Genomic DNA, 19311 nt, shown 5'->3' on the forward strand with positions numbered 1-19311 from the left:
TGAAATTCCTAAAATTTTGAGACATTTTTGGAAGAGTTCTTAAAGTAATTGTCCGAGAAACTCCTGGATGAATTTTTGGACGAATGCAGCGAATATAAAACTAACACTTTGCCAAAAACTGTCATCAATCATAATTCCATTGAATACCACCACCTCGTATTACTTTTACGTATACGTATTTCGACCTAACTGTAAGGTCGTCTTCAGTGTCTCGTACTTGACTCGGAATTAAATGGAATTGTACTAAACTGATGACAGTGAAAACATTCCACTAAAAAAGAGCTAAATAATTTTCTTGTCAACAACATTGTCCTCTCTTGCAAATGTTGGGACAAACCCAACAGGCGATTGTCCCAAACTGCAACAGAATAAGACCATGATCGCCTGCCGCGCATTTAGGTAATAAGTAATGTGGCCAGCAAGCGTCCGGGACGCCTTTCTAGATTGCGTCACTGGTTTGAAGATGGATCCTCCAAAAGTACATTTCGCATAGATTTTGGCCCAAAAAAACTGGAACAATATTTGTAAGGCTGTATTAATTGTAATAAATTTGTAAAACGAAGTTGAAAAATGCAACGTCCCGCGAAACGCGGGACGGACGTCTGGTCACATTAGTAATAAGTCAGTTTTAGTAAGGTTTCCGGTTCAAAATGTATCAATCATCAATGTTTAAACATGAACATAGCCCTCTGTTGACACGATTTGTGTTTTGCTTCTGACATATACAAACTAACGCCATTTGAAAAGTTCACAATAATTACCTCACGATATTTGTTGCAGATAAAATGGAACGCAACATTGTTTTTATCCTCTGCTGGAATTCTGCGAGCAACTTCCGGAGAAATTCCAAAGAAAAATTCCTAAGTAGTTTCTGGAGGATGTCTTAAAGAAATTCCGGAAGGAACTTTCGGAAGAACTTTCAGAGGAATTGTGGAAAGAGCTTGCGGAGGAGTTGCGGGAGGATTTTCCGGAGACATTCTGGGAGGAACTTTCGGGGAAATCATTAAAGGAACTTCCGGAAAAAATTCCAAACTTCCTAAGGAATCTCGGAAGGACTTTCAGAGAAATTCTGGGAAGAACTTCGGGAGGAATTTCAGAAGGAATTTCTGGAGGAACTTCCAAAGGAATTCCGTAAGGATCGTCCGGAGAAATTCTGGGAGGATCTTCCAACGAAATTCCGGAAAGAACCTCCAGAAGAATTCTGGAAAAAACTTCTGGAGCATTTCCGGGAGGAATGTCGATAGGATCTTCGGAAGAAATTTTTGAAGATCTTCCGAAGGAATTCCAGAAGGATCTTGCGGAGAACTTCCGGGAGGATCTATCGGATGAATTCTGGAAGGGTTTTCCGGAGGAATTCTGGGAGGAACCTTCAAAAGAATTCCTAGAGGAACTTTCGCAAGCATTCCAGGAGGATCTTTCGGAAAAATTCCGGCAGGAACTCCTTAGAGGATCTTCCGAAAGGATTCCGGGAAAACCTTTCGGAGGATTTCTGGGAGGAATTCAGTGAGGATCTTCCGAAGGAACTTCGTGAAGATCTTCCGGAGGAACTTCGTGAAGATCTTCCGGAGGAACTCCAGGAAGAATTTCCAAAGGGCGAGACGAGCAAGCTCAGGGCTGAAAGTCTCGCTAATAAAGACAAAAAAAAATTCCAGAGGAATTCCGAAAGGATCTTCCGGGTGAATTTCAAGAGGATCTTCCGGAAGAATTCCAGGAGAATCTACTGGAAGAATTGTGGTAGGAACTTTCAAATAAATTCCGGGAAAAACTTTCAGACGAATGCTGGGAAGAACTTCCGTATGAATTTCAGGAGAAACATGCGGAGGAGCTCTGGGAAGAATTCCAGCAGGATCTCTCGGATTCAGGATTCTGCGAGGAACTACCGGAGGAGTTCTTGGAGAAATTTCTTGAGGAATTTCGTGTGGAACTTTCGGAGGAGTTTCGGGATGATACTTCGGAGGCGTTTCGGGAGAACTTCTGGAAGAAGGGAGAATCTTCCAAGGAAGTTCCGGAAAGAACTTCTGGGAAAATCTTCCGGAAGAATTCTGGGAGCATTTCCGGGAGGAATTCCGTTAGGATGTTTTGAAAGAATTTTTGAATATCTTCTGGAGAAATTCCGGAAGGATCTTGTGGAGCACTTCCGGGAGGATCTTTCGAAGGAATTCTGGAAGGGCTTTCCGGAGGAATTCCTGGAGGAACTTTCGGTGGAATTCCGAGAGGATCTTCCGAAGGAATTCCTGAAGGAACTTTCGGAGAAATTCGGGAGTATCTTTCGAAGGAATTCCGGGAAGCTCTTCCAGAGGAATTCTTGGAGGATTCCATACGGTTCATGGCATCAAATTCCAGAATTAGATCAAATCCTTACCCCGTCCGTCCTGAATTAAGTAATTTCTAACCCTTAGTCACCACCAGTGTTTCAGTTCATGTCCATTCTTAACTACTTGTTTAGGGTTCGTTAAAAAATGACCTCACAGGTTCTAGGGAGGGTCAAAGATTTTGTGACAGTTCATATACTAGATATACAAAAAAGCGTGTCAGACGGGGGAGGGAAGATCTAGAAATCGTCGTAATTGAATTGCTGCTAATGATAAGATGAGTTGAATTGTAAACTATCGTACTTCAGAATTATCACTTCAGAAGTATCACACATGATCGAGCCTACAAAACAGATTAACTGTTAAAAAAGTAGTTTTTCTTTTTCTTCTTCTATGGCTCTACATTCTCACTTGGCCTGCCTTTCAACTTATTATTCTATTAGCATTTACTGTTTTTTAATTGAAAACTTTTCTACGTCCGCCATTGCATGAGTATGTATCTCGTGTGGCAAGTACAATAGATAGACTATGCCCAAGGAGTCGAGAATGTTTCCTACCCGAAAACATCCTGGACCGCACCGAGAATCGAAATCGCCATCTCCGGATTGGAAATCCTACGCCTTTGCTTGCTAGGAGTATTGGAGTACAATACAGCTACATATGGAGCAGCATCATATCAAGCGATGTGTTCCTTCGTGCAACTATTTGAAGATGAAACCTTTGATTTTTCTGTCGCTACTCGGCTTTTCTTCTTCATTTATATGGTCCAGGTTCTGCCAAAACGTACCAAGCGACTTATTGACTGACTTGTGATATTTTGATCGTAAAAGTTGAACGGAAATCATTTCTTTTCAATAAAATGGGTTTTTTGTTGGCTTATTTATTACCAGGCTATGGCCGGAGTGACCTATGCAATACATAAAAGTCTTCTCCGCTCAGCTCGATCCATGGCTGCGCTTCGCCGACCACGCAGTCTGCGAAGGGTCCGCAAATCGTCCTCCACCTGATCGATCTACCTTGCCCGCTGTGCACTTCGCCTTCTTGTTCCCGTCGGATCGCTGTCGAAAACCATTTTCACCGGATTACTGTCCGACATTCTGGCTACTGCAGTCTTCTGATTTTCGCGGTGTTAACGATGGATGGTTCTCCCAACAGCTGATGCAACTCGTGGTCCATTCGCCTCCTCCACGTACCGTGCGCCATCAGCACCACACCATAAATGGTACGCAGCACTTTCCTTTCGAAAACTCCTCCACGAGCATCGTCCAGGTCTCGTGTCCGTAGAGGACTACCGGTCTAATGAGCGTTTTATCAGTTTGGTACGGCGGCGAACTCTATTCGATCGGAGCGTCTTGCGGAGTCCAAGGTATGTACGATTTCCGACCACTATGCGTCTCCGAATTTCTCTGCTGGTATCATTTTCGGCAGTCACCAGTGAGCCCAAGTACACAAATTCTTCTACCACCTTGATTCTCACATTGTCTTCTCTTGAACCTCTTCCTATCATGTACTTTGTCTTCGACGTGTTGATGACTAGTCCGATCCGCTTGGCTTCCCTCTTCAGTCTGATGTAGGCTTCCCCCATCTTCTCAAAGTTACGTGCCATAATATCTATGTCGTCGGCGAAGCCAAATAGCTGGACGGACTTATTGAAAATTGTACCACTCGTGTTAATCCCTGCTCTTCGTATTACCCCTTCCTAAGCGATGTTGAATAGCAAACACGAAAGACCATCACCTTGCCGTAACCCTCTGCGGGTTTCGAAGGGGCTCGAGAATGCCCCTGAAACTCGAACTACGCACATCACCCGATCCATCGTCGCTTTGATCAACCGTGTCAGTTTATCCAGAAAACCGTGTTCGTGCATTAGCTGCCATAGCTGGTCCCGATCGATTGTATCATATGCGGCTTTGGAGTCGGTGAATAGATGATGTGTGGGCACGTGTCGGATGTAATTCATCGTAGATCATCCTGTCGCAACCTGCGTAACCTAGCGACTTGCAGTTCCATGTTCCAAGCTTCCAATCGTGATCCTGGGTCTTCGTTGCCTAGGTCTTTGCCGAGTCGCATTATCTCTTATATTGTTCGAAATTATTGGTTTTTCAGGCGGCTTATTGGGCCTGCACAAACCTCCCTTCTCGTTGGAGGGCCGTCGTGTTAGGTCTGTTTTGTGTCCCACCTGACACCAGGACTTGGGTTAGTCCGCTTTGAGCGGCAAACGGTCGCTTTGGTGGGGCCTACTTGCGGATACATGCAGCTTTTTATAGGAATTTAACAGGGCTTACTGCTGAACCCCACCACATCCTAGGCAAGCCCCACAACTCGCAGATGGCCTGCGGAGGGATCGTCAAGCCCTTGACCATAGTCCCTGCTGCCCGAATTAACTATGAGATGCATTAATCACTCTAAGTCGAATAATAGTCGGAGAAAGGCACCATCACCACTGCGGAATAATAAATTTGAGGTTTTTATATTAAAATTTTAAATTCTCATGTCCAACCGTTTTCATATAAGGTACACCGGGGCAAGTTGAAATGCGGGGTAAATTGAAACAGAAGCTGTAATTTAGATCAACAATGACCGAATGCCCTGATTATTTTCTTCAACAAATTACTCCCCTAAACGCACCTTCTGACTGCCATTCCCGGAAGATTACAGCTACTAAAAGCAATCCCTGCCATTGTTTATTTTTCGCCATTTGCAAAATTCGAACCAACTTTTTGACGTGCCAATGAAACAGGTCCCAAAATTATGTTTGGAAGTGTTTTTTCATCAAATTTTCACGGTAGGTAATCATTCGATGTTGAATAAACATAATGATTATGAAAAATCGATGGAAGATACGTTTTAATTTTTGTATTTTGGTAGTTTGATATTGCTCCGCATTTTCAACCCATCGGGGCAAATAGAAATGCGTGGTGCGGGGCAAGTTGAAACAACGATTCAAAACGTCACCCTCGCAATTAAAGTTCCAGAATTCAATATGGTCCGTAAATACATTCGGAAAACAAAAATTAATAGAAAGGTCCAAAACTCTGAAAATTAATTTAATAAATTTCTGCCCATTCCGTCGTGAATGCAACCTTCCTACAATCTCCACTGAAGAATATAATAAAAAGGGGCCATGTTTAAGCTGCACGGTCTAGTTTTGAGATTCTTAATTTACTTTGCCTCGCTGTGAGCACTAGCTCTCAAAAAATAAATCATAGAACATGTAAACATTTCGTTAACTCCACCTTTCACTTCCCTAGCCCCCTTCCTCCAATTGAGGGTCTATGAGAGATACTTGCTTACTTACTTACTATGAGAGATACGCTGGTTAATTAATTTAAATTTATGAAGAAGCCACAGTCGAATTAATCGAGCGTATAATTCAAAGAAAAGAGTATAGAGTATCAAAATCTGGAATGTGACTTTTATGCGAGTAAATATCGAGATGAGACAAGTGGGATTTGATTTTCAAATTTCTAGAACAAAGCTTACTATTTTATCAGGGTTTTAGGAGACAATTTTAAGCCAATTTCTGAAAGATAATCAAAATCGTCAAAAATATACATGGGACTCTTATGCGAGTCCTGGCAGTATAGTCACCTTTATAACCTCGTGCATCTTGAGTTACACTGAGTACATATATTTTGTTTTTGATACGGTACAGTTTGCTTATGTCTGTATACACCGCAGTGTTTCAACTTACCCCGATATGCGGGGCAAGTTGAAACGGAGCATATAAAAAAATAATTTTAGTATGCAACATATTTATAAAAAAGTTCGGTGAGGTTGCTTATTTTTTATGTATAATATTTGGCCCGAACTAGCAAACACCGCAAACGGATTCAAAAATTATCAAAGGGTGATTTTTTTACAGCACTTCAAAGTTCAACTTTGAAAAAACTGTTTCAACTTGCCCCGGTGTACCTTATAGTGAGTTACTACAATTTTGTTCGAAACATAAATGGATTGAAGTAAGTGTAACAAAACAGGTGTGAAGAATTTCCATTCAACTTCAAATTTTGTACAAAGTTTATCTCATGAAGATCAGATATTCCTTGCCGTTAGAAGCCTTTTCAATAGCTTCCTTTTGTACTTAATAAGATGAAGGAGGGACCTCTGCAAGTAGTGTCGTTTTAAGAAGTGTCCGGTATTGGGAGGTGTCCGGCGCTGGGGGATCTCCCCCTAAATAGTTAATGATCCGCCTCACGAAACGATCTTTCACATACGGGGCGATTTCTATAGTAATTTCCATACAAACTTCAAACTGCTCGTACTAAGTTAAATTATAACCAATTCAGTTGAAAATTTAGGAGATTCGCCAAAACAGCAAATGTTATCATTCAAGCATATGGGAGCGCAAAAGTCAAAATTTCAATCACTCTAGGCTCTAAGCAAATTGATTATCTTATGATCTGTTTTACGTAGTTTACGTCGGGCGGTCGTATCTTGCATATTACGGAGAAAAAGAAAAATTTGGATAGCTTCGCGGAAATAACGCGCAGAAGGCAATCCCCGCATAGAACAAATCATACATAGTGTGCGTTGCATTGAACATGATACCAACTGCCATGAAGCCCAAAAATTGAATGACGTTTTTATACGCGTACATAACATGTAAGGACTGATTATCAGCATTATGTCGGTGTCAACTAACCCGAAGTGTATAGGACTGGTCCCTAATATGTAGTGGCTCAGTGCTCAAGCCAGTTAATCAAAGAAATATCAAATTTAGAAGAATGTCATACAGCTTCATGCCCTAAAAAGATTTGTTCATAATGATTGGTTTTATCGGCGGCTAACTGAATCTGGACAGCCTTTCTTTCCCACTGGGAGGCCATCGTGTCGGGCCTATTAAGAGTCCCACGATCCAAACACCATGATTTGGACCAGTGCGTTTTGAACGGAAAACGATCGTTCTGGTAGGTCCTCCCCCTGCTCAAGCAGCTTTTCATCGAAAATTACAAGAGCTCTCTGTTAAAACCTAACCACGTCCTAGGCAAGTTCCACAACTCGCAGCGACTAAGGGAAGGATTGATGAACATCACGTGCATAGTCCATCGTTCTTGTTTTTCTCCACATTGTATTGAATATAGAAATGTCATAGATATGAATATAAACAAAACATCACAAATTTAGCATTAGCTGCCTTTGATCAAAAACCCGGAAAATATTCATTGGAGGCGCTTTGAATTTTCCAGGACTCCCAATTTTTCTTGCAAGGCGTAATATAACCCTTCTGATTTTTTTTTCTCACGTTTGCTGCTGAAAGTTTTAACCGACGTGAGTTATTTCAAGAATTCCTCGTAGAAGAATTTCTGGAGGAATCCCGGTAGAACTCCAAGACAATATCCTGAAAAAAACTTCACAAGGAAACCCTGGAAAAGCTCTTGAAAACACAAAAGAGAAATATTTGGAAGAACTACAGGAGTAATTTCTGGACGAGCTCCAAGAAGAATTCCCAAACCCCATCCTGATTTTTCCTAGCAATTTATTCTGAGTTTTCCAATGAATTCGTACTGGGTTCCCTCAGAAATTCATTCTAAATTCCCCCAGTAATTAATTCTGAATTCCCCCAGGAATTTGTTCTGAATTCTCCCCAGGAATTCATCCTGAATTCCCACAAGAGTTCATCCTAAAATCCCCCAGGAAATCATCCTGAATTTCCCCAGGAGTTCTTCCTGAATTTCCCCAGGAATTCGTCATGGATTCCCCCAGGAATTTAACATTAAACTATTATTAAACTACAGTCGAAATTAATAGGTATGCATCTTTGGGTAAAACACTATCCCAGACAAATCTGCAGAAAAAAATGCCTTCAATATGTATAGAGTTGTTCGATATGTTGTATTTGGCCTTAAAGATTAATCACTTGCTGAGAAAATCAATTGAAAACCTAGGATTTGTCAGAAATTTTTCTGTAACCTAAACATTCTGTGTCTCTGTAAATCCCAAATTAAGATACTAAGATAATTTTTTTAGCAGTTTAGTATTTCACTTGAATTTTCTCCTCTCTCTTAAATCTCAGCTGTGTTTGTTCTTTTAGTTTGTTACTATTATTATTTATTCAATTAGCATGCATTGATGCATATAACAATTGTTCGAAATTAGAGAATTAGATACAATTGGTTAAAAAAGAAATCATATAGGGGAACGGTTCGCCGCTTCATCTCATAGCTCCTATTTCCATCCCATCAAAAACAAAGCAATGGAAATGAATTTAGTTTGTTTATTATTTTTGTGATTTTTTTCAGCAGTGAGCACGCATGTTGACAAAAAGAAGCGACGAATTTGATGCCGTATTTCTTTGTTTAGCGATGAGATGGATATATGTACAGTGAGATGGAGATCGGAACAGTTCCCCTATGTGCAATACTTACGCAAAGTTGCCAAAAATCTAGGGTGGCTAATTTAATCCAAGGGTGGGCTATAGCCCCCTCTAACCCCCCTGTAGTTACGCCAATGTGTATTTTCCCTCTTATATTTACTCAAAGATATAAAAATCAATTGTAGACTTAAATCTTGCTTCTTTCATCGGCGCAAACTTCCCAAAATAAATCTTCTGATCTTTCAGACCTAAACTACGGTAAATACTATGGATTTTTTCTTCTGATTTCCGAACCCTGAAATAAAAAGAACAATTTAGGAAAATTTTACAAACCAACCGTTTTGAAAATGAATGACGTTTGTTTGTTTATGGATTTTCGGCCTCTTAGTCAAAGCATACTTGATGAGTTCCAATGTTTTCTACCTCTTGAATGTCAAACTGGAGGTATCTCACGCCGCCATTACGGAGTGCAAAATATTGTGCCTTGCAACAAAATGACAACTTTTGTGATCATTTTTTTGGAATTCCTACATTCATCCATACTGGAGTTTCTTCAAAAATTATTCTTAGAGCTCTTTCGCAATTACTCCTGGGCCCTGTAGCATAATCAGACTAATAATATTAGCTACGAGTTACAAGTTACAAGCCAACAAATTACAAGTACTTGTAATTTGCGTCGCATAATAATGTTTTGCCAACTAATAATATTAGTACTTGTATTATTAGTAAGGTTGAAATTACAAGTCCGTCAGGTTCATTTACCTGTCAAAATTCATCCGACAGTTCACTGTCAATGCGGAGATAAACGATTTGTTTACGTTTGTTTGCAAATTTGTGAATAGAATATATATTTTGACTGCGATAGGTATGCACGGAACACTCTCTGTAAATTTATTGATTCCGCGATTTAAGCTGGCTTCGTGGTATTGGCATTTTTAACCAAGCCAATGTAATGCACACTGGAGTCGTTTTTACGTGGTCTTTGGGATTGACTTAAGTTTTAATTAGGGCGATTTGTAAGTTCCGCGAACGTATCCTCCATGATAAATCAAATCCCGCTAGACTTGTTTGTTGTTGGTTTTTGAAGAGGGTTTAATTTACGTGTATTGTAAGACTTATGCGGGTTTAAATTTTGCTTCTAATTCGATTATGAAATTCGAACGATTTCTTTTTTAGTTCAACATACTAACTAATGAAAATATCGTAATAAATTCATCATAAAACAATATGCATGGTCTTAAACGAGATTGTTTAGTATAATAATACAATAATACAAATTTAAGTAAATTAATATATTCTCAATTTTGAGATGCATAAAGTCAACTTTGGGTAAACTAAACTCGGCTTTGGTTAATATGTTTTAAGTGGATTAAGTTAAACTACTAAGCGTTAGGAAACTCATTTTACTCAAAATTGGGTTATTGGTCCAAAGTACGGATTTGAGCTAAAACAATCCACTTTTGAGTAGTTTTGGGTTTCTGTGTACTGCATAATTGCTAATAATCTTTAGCGCTCCACCATTTGAATACTTGATGTCAGCACTTAAATTACTTCTACTATATCCAAAGTAATTTGACAATAAATTTTCAAAATTCTCAGTGTTATATGGGAACGAGAAATTTATTTTAGTGCCACGTATTTCATTATATGGTAATTTGAAGCAACTAGAATAATAGTTTCTTTATCTGTTACGTAGTTAAAACCAATAAAAATATGCATAATTACTTTGCGCAACTAAAATAATAAAATAAAAGCTACTTGTAAATTGAATTACAGCACCATTCATACTTGTAAAAGAAACTACAAGCCAACGCTAATAATTTCTACTTGTATTTTCTTTATGCAACAGTTACTTGTAAATTCCACTAATATTATTAGTGCCGTTTACTTGTAATATTAGTCTTGTAAATTCATACTTGTAGATTCATTATGCAACAGAAAAATACAAGTTACAAGCTACTCTACTAATATTATTAGTAAAATTTCGATTATGCTACAGGCCCCTGGAGTTCCTCCGGAAATTGCTCCTAGAGTTCCTGCAAGGATCTCCAGGATCCTTTAGGTTTTTTTCATGGATTTCCCTTTCTTCGGAAATTCTTCTTCGTTTTCCATCGGGAACTATTCTTGAAGTTCTTCATAAAGTTCCTATTTGGAGTTCCTCCAACAATTCATCTCGGATTTGATCCAGCAATTCCTTGTGGAGCTCCTCATGAAGTTTCTTCAATAGTTCATCTTTTAATTTGTCTAGAAACTTATCTTGGAGTTACTCCAGGAATTCAATGACAATAATAATAATAACTAATTCGGTTTATAACAAATGACAATTTTGAACAAAATGCGACCTAAAGGTCGTAACTGCGCTACTTAAACAACTGACTAACCTCAAAACTCATTTTCCTATTCTTCCAGACCACTTCAACGCGCAGCTCTCGATCAAAACCTCCCAGGGGCCGGACATCGTGTCGACCAAGTTCACCTTCTTCGACTGCAGCACCCATCTGTCCTGTACGCAGTGTGTATCCTCGCAGTTCCCGTGCGATTGGTGCGTGGAGGCGCACCGCTGCACGCACGATACGGCCGAGAACTGCCGCAACGATATCCTCGTGACGGGCATCAGCCGCATCGGGCCCAGCTACCGGTCCGGTCCCGGCTTCTGTCCGACCATCAACGTTACCAGCGACGGACCGGAGATCCTGGTTCCGGCCAAGTCGAAAAAGTCCGTCAAGGTCAAAGTGCATATCATCGGTCAATTCATCGTGCAGACGAGGTTCGTGTGTCAATTCAATGTGGAGGGTAGGGTTACCAGCGTCAACGCGCAGCTGCTCGGCGACACGATCTACTGTGATGCCATGGATTTCACGTACGCGGCCAAAACGCCGAAACTGACGGCCACCTTCGCCGTCATCTGGGGAGGTTCCAAGCCATTAGACAATCCTAATAATATTCATGGTGAGTTGAACTTTGAAGCGCAGCATAATTCGAATACTGAATCGTTTCTTTCTTCCAGTCGTAATTTATCGCTGTAGAGAAATGGCCGATAGTTGTGGTGTTTGTTTGGCGTTAGATGACAAATATAAGTGTGGTTGGTGTTCGTCGTCCAATACGTGTGAGGTAGAGGATCATTGTGGCATATCGGGCAAAGTGGAAGGCCAGGAGAAGAAGGACTGGTTGAACAACCAGCAGACGTGTCCCAATCCGGAGATTCATTCGTTCGACCCGAAGACGGGACCATGGGAAGGCGGAACGAACATCACCATTAGGGGTATCAATCTGGGGAAGAAATTCGAGGACGTGTACGGGGGGATCAAGATCGCCGGGATCGACTGTATGCCCTTCCGGGAGTTGTACGTGCAGACGAAGGAGATCGTTTGCAAGGTGGATGGGCCGGGAGTCAAGAGTCACCGATCCGGGCGAGTCGTGGTGCAGATTTCAGATTTCAGGGGTGAGTCAACGTATGATTTCGTATTTGTGGATCCGGAGATTACGGACTTCGGACCAAAGTTTGGACCGATCGCGGGTGGAACGATTATTAAGATCGTGGGGAAGGACTTGAATACCGGCAGCAGGGTGAATGCATTCCTCGACCAGCACCCGTGTGAGATTTTAAGGTAAGCTAATTAATCGTAAACTTTAATAAGTTCATCAATTGATTCCTGTTATTTTCCACAGTACTGATGAAAATGAGGCTACGTGTAGAACAACGGAAGTTGGCAATCAAATGCAAGCAAAACTGCGGATGGAATTCGACAATGGTGGTCGGGAGTTCAACGGCGATTTGTTCGAATATGTGGCGAATCCTTCGATCGACTACGTCACATCTGGTGACCCTGGACAAACGAGAATCGCTAGAGGTTCGTTGCTTAACATTCTTGAAATAGAACAACATTCTCAACAACAATCTTCCATTCCACAGGAATCCCCGCCGGCGGTATCAAAATCTACGTAATGGGTCAAAACTTCTTCTCGATCGAGAAGCCAAAGATCTACGTGTACTATCGCAACCAAATCTTCCTCAACGAGTGCAAGTCGGTCTCGAACAAGGAAATGCACTGCTCCTCTCCGGAAATAGATCTGCAAGAAGACGACACATTCCAGTCGGACGAACCGCTTCAGCTCGAATACGGATTCATCATGGATGAGGTGAAATCGGTTCAGAACCTTTCCACGAAACTGGGTAGCAAGTTCGAGCTGTGTCCAAATCCGGTGTACTACAAATTCGAAGAAAACCTGAAGCACTTCAACAGCGAGTACTTGACGATCAATGGGCGCAATCTGGATCGGGCTTGCAAGGAAAGCGATGTGATAGTCAAGATCGGTGATAATGCCATTTGCAACATTACCTCGTTGTCGCGGCATCAGCTGACCTGCCGTCCGCCGATGAACCAGGAGAACAAGAAGGTCAACGTCAAGGTCATCATCGGCAACTCGCTGGAGTACGACATCGGCCAGATGAGCTACTCCTCTGCTAGCATACTGCCATCAATCAACAATAAGCTTATGACGTTGATTATTGCGAGTGGTTTGGTCATCTTCCTAGTGATTTTCGTTGGGTTGGTCGTCGCGTACCGGAAGAAGACGAGCGAAAACAATCGTGTACTGAGGAACATGCAGGAACAGATGGACATTCTCGAGCTGCGGGTGGCGGCCGAATGCAAAGAGGCCTTTGCTGAGTTGCAGACTGAGATGACGGATCTGGGAGGCGACATCACTTCCGGTGGTATTCCTTATCTGGATTACAGGACGTACGCGATGAAAATTCTGTTTCCCAATCATGACGATCACGTGGTACTGCAGTGGGAGAAACCCGAACTCCTGCGTAAGGAGAAGGGTCTGAGGCTATTCGGACAGTTGGTTATGAATAAGACATTCTTGCTGTTGTTCATCCGGACACTGGAGAGTAATCGATACTTCTCGATGCGGGAGCGTGTCAACGTGGCCTCGCTGATTATGGTAACGCTGCAGAGTAAACTGGAATATTGCACGGATATTTTGAAGACGTTGCTCGCGGAACTGATCGAAAAGTGTATTGACGGTAAGAGCCACCCTAAGTTGCTTCTACGGAGAACGGAATCCGTAGCGGAGAAGATGCTGTCAGCGTGGTTCACTTTCCTGTTGTACAAGTTTCTGAAGGAATGCGCCGGTGAGCCGCTGTACATGTTGTTCCGTGCAGTGAAAGGTCAGATTGATAAGGGTCCAGTGGATTCGATCACGCATGAAGCAAGGTACTCGCTCAGTGAAGAAAAGTTGATTCGGCAGATGATCGAGTTCAAGGTTTTGACTGTGTACGCCAGCATAACGCAACCTCCAATTTTGTGCAATAATATCGAAATGATTCCGACCAATACGGAGAACATTCCGGTGAAGGTGTTGGACTGCGACAGCGTCGGACAGGTGAAGGAGAAATGTTTGGATACGATCTACAAGGCGATTCCGTGGAGTCAGCGTCCGCGGAAGGAAGATCTGGACCTCGAATGGCGCACCGGAAGCACCGGCCGCGTGATCCTCTACGACGAGGACTCTACCTCCAAGACTGATGGCGAGTGGAAGAAGCTCAACACATTGCATCACTATCGCGTGAACGACGGCGCCTGCCTGAGCCTGGTGCCGAAGGAAAGCTCCATCTACAACATCACCCTGATAGGGGGCGATAAATACTCGGAGAAAATCCACAAATACGAAACACTAAACATATCGAAGTACGTGTCCCCGTCGCCGCCATTCAGCCGGGCCGGCAGTCCCATGAACGTGGACATGCAGGAGAACAGCATCAAGTACTGGCACCTGGTGAAGCACCACGACAGCGACGGCTCGAAGGAGGGCGAACGGGTCAACAAGATGGTCTCGGAGATCTACCTGACCCGGCTGCTAGCCACCAAGGTAAGTGATGGTTTCGGGATTTAGCTACTAAGGATTTCTAAGGGAAGTGAGAGTGAGAGCCTGTAGTTTAATACTGTGGTCTGGGTATTCAAGTTTCATCTCATCTTAAGACATTTCAAGACAGTTTCCTTAAAAGCTTTCCAAATATTTTCAAATTCAACAATGCGCATTAGACAAAAGTTGAAATTCTTTTTTTTTTGAGTTTATGGATCTAAATTGTTCAGATAAGATGGAACGCTAATATTAGTTTCTAATTTAGATTCACAAGAGACAAATGAATTGCATATTCGGCAACTCGGCCGTACGATTGTTGTTGTTGTTTGAGGTCGAATTTTAATCTCAGTTGGTTTTGTATCGAGCTCAGTTGTCTTGGTAGACAAATTCGTCTGAGCTCCAGAATGATTTGGAGAACTTAAAACATTCGGTTTGGGCATATCTAGATCGTAGATAATGTACATGGCATCTAAGGGTCTGTTGGCTATTGGTTTCGTAACAAGCGTAATTGGCCTGGAAAACCAAGGCTTTGAAATCCAGATAGGTTTGGAGAACCTAGAACATCTGTAGAAATGTTGTCTGTATTCATTATTCGTCATCTATGAAATAGTATTGGGTATAGATAGTGGAATATATAGATGAGCGAAGATAAATCCTCTGTCTCTAAACGAACTGTCAAACGTGTCTCCAAACGAGCATGACGTCACGATTTCAATGGAAACGTTAAGGACTGTGACGTCATATGCGCGTGTGCACGGGCAAAAAAAATCAACTCAGCCACGCTTTTGCTCATCTATAGATTCTACTATCTATATATAGTATTGGGTACATTTCTGAGAAAAAAAAACAGCAATAAAAATAACCAATAACCAGGTTAAAAGATTTATTATTTCAAATGCAAATGTTACAAAGAAGTTCTTAGAGCTTAACAAGCGAGCTCTTTGTACATATATTGGTCTAGTAACTGGGCACTGTCCGTGCAGATATCATTTAACAAGCTCCGAATGATATATGTCGCTTTCGTAATATTGAAAGCAAAACATTGGAACATCTGACGCTAATGGGGCCCTCCTTAGCCGTGCGGTAAGACGCGCGGCTACAAAGCAAGACCATGCTGAGGGTGGCTGGGTTCGATTCCCGGTGTTGGTCTAGTCAATTTTCGGATTGGAAATTGTCTCGAGTTTCCTGGGCATAAAAGTATCGTCGTGTTAGCCTCATGAAATTCGAATGCAGAAATGGTAACTTGGCTTAGAAACCTCGTAGTTAATAACTGTAGAAGTGCTTAATGCTAGGCGGCTCTGTCCCAGTGTGGGGGATGTAATGCCAATAAGAAGAAGAAGATATAGACGCTATTCGAAATTTCTCGATAGCGGCTGTATATAGCCCAGAGAGATTTGGAGGTCTGCTCCTCCAAGGAAAGTGATTGATTGGTTTTATAAACTGTTCGAGTTATGTGTCATTTCGTAGTTTAACCGCGATCCTTCTGAACAGTTAGATTTCCGATATCCTCCTGAATGACGGTGTATTTTTGAGGATCGAACCGGCTGTCTCATTTTGACTGTGGTAACCTTTCTATAGGCAAAGGTTGTTGTTGTGAAAATGTTGTTCTGTTAACTGTCGTCTTCATTGCGCTTTCGTTGTTTGTAATTTTTCTCGGATTTATTCACGGTACATTCGTCAAACCTGCATTATCTATATTGTCTGGAGGACTATTTTGTTGTAGTGTATAAGAAGAGAAGTGATTTGAAAGCAAAACGTAAATTTTTCTAAATTGAATTGTCTGCTAATCATCACTTTGCCGTACTATTATCATCATCACTGCAGCTCAAAAATAATCGTTTGAGTTTCGTGTTTGACTGCCATCTGTATCTGACAAGCGGAATTATAGAACGAGCAAATTGGGTTGATAATGGACCACCGCTATTAAGTTCTCCAAATGAATAAAAGTGTGCTTGATTTCGCTGTATTCCTCTTGATGTGTGTAGAGATTGAGATGGGTATGATAAAGTATATATATTTAAACTGAATAAGAAGGCATATACATTTGTCATGAGTGCCAAATGTGAGGGTGACAGATGAGTGGAGTTAGCCTTCAGTTTTGTGATGTATTTCGCGGGAAGTAGTAGTGCTTCCGAGCTGCTACGGGTCGAGAAGTAACTGGAGATTGCTGATTCTGATGCAGCCGTCTCCCCTGACAAGACAATGGCCAAGTAGGTACGTTGTGATTAGTTGCGCACCCGTAATTACAAGCTCGGTCGCGAAAAACTGTGGAGAAACAAAAAAAATCGGGATTGCGGGTGCTTGTTTTGTTTGGAAAAAACACGGAGAAAGGAAAATTGTGTAAGTTTCGTTTGTGACATTTGTAAAACTGGAAATTTTTTTTTGCAGAAATAAAGAAATTTTTTTTCTTGAAAATGTAAATGTAATTTTTTTATTCGAGACAAACAGAAAATTTATTTGAATATAGGAATTATTTGTACATCGCATGGAGAATATTTATGTGTGCGCTGATAAACTGAGTTGATTGCATTTATAGATTTCACGTATAACAAAGTGTGGATTATTAGTAGTGTGAACTAGACAATAATTTTCCGAAAAGTAATCCCAATCATTCCCCGAGAGGATATTATTGAGGTTATTAAGCTCTTTCCATGATGGAATATTTGAGATCAGCGGTCAACTTCATATTTGAGATCAGCGGTTGAATTCAGAGTAAGAACATGTAAATAAAGAGATGCGTAGAGAATAATGTATGATTTGATGTCAAGATTGATGTTCTAGCGCCTAGTAAGTTCAATCCATGACTGCATTCCGAGATCAGTGTTTGAGGAGACGTTTCAGGGGGAGACGACTGCATCCGAATCAGCCATGACCAGCTGCTGCTCGATCCGCAGCAGCTTAGATGCACTACTACTTCCCGCGAAATACATCACAAAACTGAAGGCTAACTCCGCTCATCTGTCACCCTCTCATTTGGCACTCATGACCAATGTATATGAGCATTAGACTGGCCCAGGAAACCAAAAGTTGTCTAATTCCACGGGGCACCCCCCAGGATTGTGTCTTTGGGTGAGAAAATCAAGTCGAGTCAAGTACGAGACACTGAAGACGGCCTTACTGTTGAGGTCGAAATACGTATCTGTCAAGATACAATTAAGTGGTGGAATTCAATGGGATTGTGTAAACTCGTCTTATGACAAGTGAGAAAATCAATTTCTGAAAATTTCAGCTCAATCGCTTGTTGCATAAGCTGGCGCATTTGATTTGAAGTTTGTATGGGGATTTCAGCCAAAATGTATAGGAAAATACACCTCCGTCACTCATTTGATCTGGATTTTGATTCTGATTGCTCGATTGACCTCAGAATTGCAAAAACGGCTGTTGGTATGCTACAGAACAATTTCACAGAACATTGAATGATGATTAGATGAACTATTATATAGGTTTCGGCTGATGCGATTCGATCAAAAACCCAAAAATACACAAATCAGCTACTAATAAATCAGCCGAAAATGCAACAAGCGATTGAGCTGAAATTTTCAGAGATTGATTTTCTCACCCAAAGACACAATTCTGGGGGGTGCCCCGTGGAATTCGACAACATCTTTTTCTCCCCATAGTAATCTGGGCCAGTCTAATGAGCATGAGCATAAGCATGATTGACCGCCCACGGTTGCTACTAAGTTATTGCCAGGTCAGCTGTAATTACACAGAGCACCAACTAGGGGTTCCATTTTTCCCGGGAATCAACTTCCCGGGAAACGGGAAATAAAATGTAAACTTCCCAGGATTTCCCGGGATCCCGGGACAATTATGCGAAACTCAAAATCGTAACGTGAAATAATAACTTAGGATAAAAATATACTCTCGACCTCAAGGGATTGATACTTGCTACATTGTGCGAAAAATATTAAAGAGTTGTTGAAAATTTTGAAAAATTGTCTCTGTTTAGTGTTATTTTTGTCTCCAAAACGTTAGCGAAGTTTCAGCATTTGCTCTCGTTATAGAGTAAGATATGCTGAGTCCAGAGTGTCCAGATCATTCCTTGCTATGGAGGAGAAGACGGCTTTGACAGGATTAAATTTTGTTCTGTTACTGCCGGAAGGATTCTAACATCAACCATTCTGGTACTCGTCTGTATATTTTCTTAATGCAAACAATATTCTGGTAAAATTTTATTTATAATACGAACCTTGATACGAACACTTGAGCACATTTCGCCTTTTGAATTTGAAGTGTGTAAACATTAAATGAAGAAGAAGAAACATTTTTTTTTTCAAACGCGTTGAAATACTATTAGACGAGCGTTTCATGGTCGTACATTAAAAATCCTAACTATCAATATTAAATGATTTCTTTCTGTCAAACTTTGTTTAAAATTCCGAGCAACACCAGAAACGCATTAAATCACGTAAGTTTGACGAGTTTTTGTTATTAATCTGTTGTAATGACCTTATAGTAAAATATGTTAACTTTTGTACGCTGACATATCCAGACAGTAAATTCTCAATATTCATTATAATTTAGAAAAAGAAGACATATATCAAAACAAAAACGAGTGCTCGGAACATGGGTCTGTTTGGAACACGTATCGGGGTTTGAATCTAAAAGTTTAGAAACTCTTAAAAATAAACCTCTGACAATAAACCAACCAAAGCCGTCACTGCCCTTTCTTAAATATCTGCGACTCGGAGAAAATTTGTCTGCACAATTAAAAACACTTTGTTCTTGCTATTGAGAAATTTCATCAAATACTAGATTTTTGTTTCGACCTCGTCATGCCCGGTGATTGGGCCTACTAAATAAATAAAC

General features: G+C 41.1%; 1 protein-coding gene across 4 annotated transcripts in view; it reads left to right on the plus strand.

The window, feature by feature from the left end:
- The window catches only part of LOC134207908 (plexin-A2), a 200251-nt gene that overhangs the window by 168348 nt on the left and 12592 nt on the right, over positions 1 to 19311 (plus strand). For all 4 annotated transcript variants that reach the window (XM_062683960.1, XM_062683959.1, XM_062683961.1 and 1 more), the window contains 4 exons: positions 11038 to 11577; positions 11636 to 12236; positions 12298 to 12479; positions 12542 to 14505. In XM_062683960.1, the coding sequence (XP_062539944.1) occupies positions 11038 to 11577; positions 11636 to 12236; positions 12298 to 12479; positions 12542 to 14505 (3287 nt within the window). The remainder of the gene's footprint in view (positions 1 to 11037; positions 11578 to 11635; positions 12237 to 12297; positions 12480 to 12541; positions 14506 to 19311) is intronic.

The sequence above is a fragment of the Armigeres subalbatus genome, chromosome 1 (genome assembly GCF_024139115.2).
Source record: "Armigeres subalbatus isolate Guangzhou_Male chromosome 1, GZ_Asu_2, whole genome shotgun sequence".
Classification (NCBI taxonomy): Eukaryota; Metazoa; Arthropoda; class Insecta; order Diptera; family Culicidae; genus Armigeres; species Armigeres subalbatus.